At 36.4% G+C, this 5,487-nt stretch overlaps 2 protein-coding genes across 2 annotated transcripts in view; one reads left to right on the top strand and one right to left on the bottom strand.

Moving 5' to 3' along the window:
• Positions 1–4,486, bottom strand: part of LOC107674788 (zinc finger CCHC domain-containing protein 8-like) — a 12,018-nt gene extending 7,532 nt beyond the window's left edge. Inside the window, exons 1-9 of the mRNA XM_016468892.1 lie at positions 4,243–4,486; positions 2,540–2,582; positions 2,373–2,447; positions 2,163–2,268; positions 2,006–2,083; positions 1,806–1,909; positions 1,614–1,679; positions 1,347–1,407; positions 1,082–1,209 (exon numbers count right to left, since the gene is read on the bottom strand). Coding sequence (XP_016324378.1) covers positions 1,082–1,209; positions 1,347–1,407; positions 1,614–1,679; positions 1,806–1,909; positions 2,006–2,083; positions 2,163–2,268; positions 2,373–2,447; positions 2,540–2,582; positions 4,243–4,423 — 842 coding nt within the window. The 5' untranslated portion in view covers positions 4,424–4,486. The remainder of the gene's footprint in view (positions 1–1,081; positions 1,210–1,346; positions 1,408–1,613; positions 1,680–1,805; positions 1,910–2,005; positions 2,084–2,162; positions 2,269–2,372; positions 2,448–2,539; positions 2,583–4,242) is intronic.
• Positions 4,487–4,495: 9 nt separating this feature from the next.
• Positions 4,496–5,487, top strand: part of LOC107674790 (uncharacterized) — a 4,223-nt gene continuing 3,231 nt past the window's right edge. Inside the window, exon 1 of the mRNA XM_016468894.1 lies at positions 4,496–4,864. Within this exon, the coding sequence (XP_016324380.1) occupies positions 4,742–4,864 (123 nt within the window). The 5' untranslated portion in view covers positions 4,496–4,741. The remainder of the gene's footprint in view (positions 4,865–5,487) is intronic.

Here is a 5,487-nt window from a genome sequence, read left to right as displayed (position 1 = left end):
ATGAAAATATGTGGGGGGGGGGGGAATATGGGTGGAAAGACAAAATGCATTTATTTTGTTGTCAGTGCTGGAGTCAAAATTCAGTAAGCTTGGAGCTTAAATGAAATCATATGAAACGAAAATGAGTCCACATCCGTCAGCTCTGAGACCACCTATATGCATCCTAAAGCATAATTCTTAAAAGGGTCATATGATGCGATTTCAATTTTTCCTTTCTCTTTGAAGTGTTACAAGCTCTTGGTGCATAAAGAAGATCTGTAAAGTTGCAAAGACTAAAGTCTCAAATCCAAAGAGATATTCTTTATAAAAGTTGAGTCAACCACGCCTACCTAAAATGGCTCGTTCTAACACGCCCCCACATGCCTACGTCACGATGTGGGAATATTTGCATAACGCCGCCCAGATGTTCACGCAAAGAAAGAAGGCGTAACTTTTATTCTCGCTGTAGTATTGTTGCTGCCGCCATGTCGTGAAGACGCTGTGTGTTTCGAAACTACTTTGTTTGGCCTTCCAAAAGAGATCGATATCTGCTTCGTCATGCCTGGAGCTGGTCCGTGCTGGTCACTGAGGGAGTACATCAACTTCGCGCTGTGGATCGCCGGATCGGCTTTCACCGCGGAACCGATGAGCTTTGTAAAAATCGACGAATTCAGAAAGGCGGGGCATAGAGGAGAAACGATAATGTACAGTATGTGGAAAATAATGTGTTTTTTGAACCTTAAACCACTTAAACACATTTCATTACATCAAATACACAAAATAATGTTATTTTTAGCAACATCATATGACCCCTTTAATGATTCAGTTAAAACTAGACAGGTAAAGTTGGCAAGACAAACTTTGATGTGGGATATCATTAAAAAATCCTTCATTTGTGTTTTGAAGATGAACAAAATTGGGTTTGGAATGACATGAGGGTGAGTAAATGATGACAATTTTCATTTTTGGATGAACCAACCATCGAATGCAATAAATGCAAAGCTGCAGAAGATACACCTATTCATTTGTTAAGGACATACTGTGAACTTCACAGGTTTGGACTGACATTTTTGACACAATGACACTTCATAAGATGGCTGACCTCAAATTTCCTGGCTTGTACTTTGCAAATCGCTCTTCGACCTCTTCTGCATGGTAGCGCTGGTTGCTCTGATTGTTGTTCTGTGAAAACTCTTTCCTCTTTTCATTGATACGAGCCATATCTTTGGGCTTAAAGAGTGAAAAAAGTCTGATTTATACTTGCATTCTTAAATGATCTTATGTCGATTTCAAAACATAATAATGTCAGTATTGTAAGTATTAATCTAATAGTAACAGAAACTTTGTCTATAAGCAAAGAGAAACACCTCTGGACAGTCTCGCAGTTGATGGTCCTCAGAACAGCAGTTAAAACAGCATGGTCTCGGTCTGTAAAGACAACACAAGATGATTTCACTTCCTCAAGCAGAAAAGCAAATGAAACACAAAACAGGAATTAATCAATCTTTACAAGCAACGCAGTAAGAAAAACAGCACTACTGACTGTCACAGCAAGTCTTGTAAAGACAAGCATGAGTCTTATAGTAACAAACATATCAATATCCAAATCATACTATTGTAAACTCTTGCCATACCTTTTCTCCTTTATCTGCACTTCTTGGCCCTCAAGGGCAATGATTTGGCCAAAGATCTGCTGGTATCTTTGAAAAAATGATTCAGGAGCAGTGATGTATATAGACATGATTCAAATAGACTAAAAGCATTGTTTAAATTAATAAGAGCACAGCAAGTGTAAGTGCACAGCTTCCTTTAAATGTTTAGGATACTTGGGAACCTCCCATCCATCAGTCAGCTGGGGGTTTTCATTCAGTAGCGGTTGGCCAAGTTTATCAACACAGAAGTTGGTGAAGTATAAAACACTTCCTATCATCTAAGATCCAAAAACAAGAAAGACTTGTTTTATTTGTGGTTAATTAGCAACTGAATAAGAATAATGTGAGCTATCGCTTCGGTTTGTAGAACTCACACTGAAAGCATTTTTTATATGCTTGAAGTCACTGGAAGTCTTCACTTTGTAGCTTTCCTCCATAACGAAACTTGAATGCTGCAAACATAAAAAAACAGCAATTTTGCTTACTGATGAAGACTATTGTACGAAATGTCCAGTGACATTAAAGGCATACATGTGGCTTGACATGGAGAGCAGAGCCTTCTGGATCATTTTTACACTCTTGTAGTCTCTTCTGGACAAGACTGAAGATGAAGTCCTCCATTTCTTTCCGACACTGCCTAAACACACACACACACAAATGCATCTCTCAATAAAACTGCTGTTCTGGAAAAACTCGATAGAATGAAACATTAAAATTATGGGTGATGCAGAAAACACCTACTTCGAAATGATGTTGTTTCCATAGTTAATTTGACAAAGGGGCGCATCGATTTTGGAATCTTCTATTTTTATACCACTAGAATAAAAATGACCATAATCAATTAAATAACAACTCTAAATGAATGCCCAGTTTAACTGTATTTTGAAATAAGTTAATTCTTTACTCACGTAGGACGACTTAATATGTTTAACTTTCTCTTCAGTTCCTCATGTGGATCATCATTAAGGTACATATTTTGACTCTCAGTATAAAGACAGTGACAGACAACAAGTAGTGAATAAAACCAAAACAAATGGTAGTCAAACAGTAGGGATACAATATATTGGTGACCAATCAGTCAGTTTTGGTGTTTTTAAGAATATCATTATAATTCTGGTTATTAGAAACAGATTACACTAGAACTTAATTAATCCTCTGAGCGCCAGGTTTCTAAATACTACACATTCAATATTTTTCCTGATGCCTGTCATTTACATAATGTGAAAGACTGAAGTTTCAGTATGCTTTAAAAAAAGCATCCCAAAATAGCACAACTAGGGATGTTCATTTCGGTTATTTTTCCTAACCCAATCGACGCTCGTTAACCGATTATTAACCGACAAGATTATTTTAAATTAGAACTGAATTTAAATTTAATAGAAAGGATAAGTGTCTTGTGACCCGTTAAAAATACAAACATTTGTTTCCCGGGGATTCATTTTACATCCGAAAAATGCAGCAAACAAGAGAACATGAGGATTCACATGGTCATCATATCATCACGCACCTGCAGCGCTTCTGTGAGCAGAGAAAAACATAATAAAGCTAGGCTATATATATATATATATATATATATATATATAATAAATAGGCCTATACGATAAATATATTATTACTTCATAAATGAATGAAACGAAAGATTGACAATGCAGCCTGTTCATTATCATCATAAAATACAGTCAGTCACACATATGGAAAAAAACACACGGCTCAGTTTAAATATGTAGTAAAATCTGTGCCGTTAAGCGTTATCACCGTACCGCCGTGATGTTATGCAAAACATTTTGTTTTACGTGGATATTGGAACGCCAGTGAAGTAGGCCTAGGCTACATGATAAATAATATTTTGCCATTCAAATACATCGCGAATACGGAAACATTTGATTTTGTGTCGAATGAGAGACCCAACGTTGGTTTCAGTTTCGTTTTAGCCTAAATGAATTCGTTTTGGCTTGTCGTTTATAGCTTCTTATATTTTAAAATAAATGTTCTTTTCAAAATAGCTACTGTTAATTGAAAGTATTTGTTGTGGAGTGAGGGGAACTAAAATAGCCTAGCTATGTTTACAGTGTTTATTATATTATAAACATTATTTATGTTTGTAAACATTTCGCGTTGGCGTTAGGCCTATTTCTGAATGAAATAATAAAATGCGACTTAGCCTAACGTTACGTGACTTGCGTTACGTGATATATGCGTAGCGTATTTTAACCATGCAGCAAACCTTTTAAAATATTTTGATAAATTATTGAACATTTTTTATAAATAAATGACTTTTTAAACCGTTTAACTGATTGTATTAATCGGTCAAAAATTCTTACGGTCGATTAACGGTTAAAATGAACACCCCTAAGCACAACAAAAACATACGACTTATAATATCGATTGCAGATTAAAAACAAGCCTGTTATCAAAGCAAATTCGATCGTATTTTCATCGTAACTGAACTAAACTCATAACTGTTCTACACAAACATCCCACATTTTTCTTTACATGGGCTTTTAACATCTGATGAAGACAATCAGATGTACAATGACAACTACACCAGCATGCATTTCAAGCTAAAACGAGAGATCCAGCACGCTCACTGGATGATACGCTATAAGGATATTCTCTGCGTTCAAACGCTCTATTGTGTCTTCGCACACTTCTAATGTCTGCCGAAGCTCCCGCAGTCGATCTGAACTCTCACTCTCTTCATCATCAACTTCTTCTATGATACGATCGCGCTCTGGCGCTTTCTCTTCGAACTGATCAAATAATTCGCTATCCCCAAACTCCACCGCAGCCATGTTTGATGACCACAATGCGCGATGCGTACTACAGTTCAAAGGGTAAACCGTACAACGCTCTGACGCAGGGCTGCTGATTGGCTAGGAGACCACAGTCAGGAAGTAATACATATTTAAACATGCAAACAAAACACTTCATAGCTAAAGCAGTCTGTTTACGGTTACTAAATTAGAGTTGGCGGTTGTACAGTTTTCTTGTGTGACCACGCTGAAGAAGATATCTGGCATGCAGGGCGTTTGCAATAAAAACGCTTAATTTGTTCGGTATTTTAACATTTTTTTTTGCTCTTTGGCCGTCTGTCCTGTCTTTACATCATCATGGCATCTGGAGGAATTTCTTTCATCAATATGTCGTATTGGGAGTGTGGTAAAAGGAGGGTGCGATTCTTGTATCTTACAAACAACAACTCGTTTAATGTTGCTAAACCAAGCACAAACGAGGTAGGTGTACCAGTAACAAAAAAGTACCATAATTTACAAAGGATTTTTGGATATGTATTCATAACCTGCTGAAAGAAAAACAGCTAAAACCAGCATAAATTGGCTGGCTGGTTATGGTCCCAGGTTTAGTAGAGCGCTTTTAGAGGGTTTTTGACTACTCTTTAGCAAGCTGGGGGGTATTCCAAAAAGCAGGTTATGTGATATACCCGGGTATGTTTGAGGATAAGCAAGCGGCTTTCGGTTCCAAAATCGGAGGTTACTTTCAGGGTATGTAACTAACCATAGTAACTTGTTCTCTGAACCGGAGCAGGTTATGTTCCAGGGTTAGTTCACTTCAGCGCAAGTGTGATCTACTGACGAGCCTTCAGTGGGCGTGACAGATAGCGCACAATATTATATAATATTACAATATGTAATATAGCCTATTATATATATATATATATATATTGTATGATATGTTAATGATGAAGCACTAATATAAGTAATAAATAAGGTAATATATTATTCTAATATGGTTATTATGTTTATTTTATTGGCATATATAACAGTTATCATTATAAATTATAAAACACTATGACAAGGTAATGTTTAATTTATTATATATGTTTATTTATTACATTTTG

This window comes from Sinocyclocheilus anshuiensis, unplaced genomic scaffold, assembly GCF_001515605.1.
Source record: "Sinocyclocheilus anshuiensis isolate Anshui unplaced genomic scaffold, SAMN03320099.WGS_v1.1 scaffold1596, whole genome shotgun sequence".
Classification (NCBI taxonomy): domain Eukaryota; kingdom Metazoa; phylum Chordata; class Actinopteri; order Cypriniformes; family Cyprinidae; genus Sinocyclocheilus; species Sinocyclocheilus anshuiensis.
The sequence above is the reverse complement of the archived record's forward strand: the minus strand, read 5'-3'. Positions and strand labels throughout refer to the sequence as shown.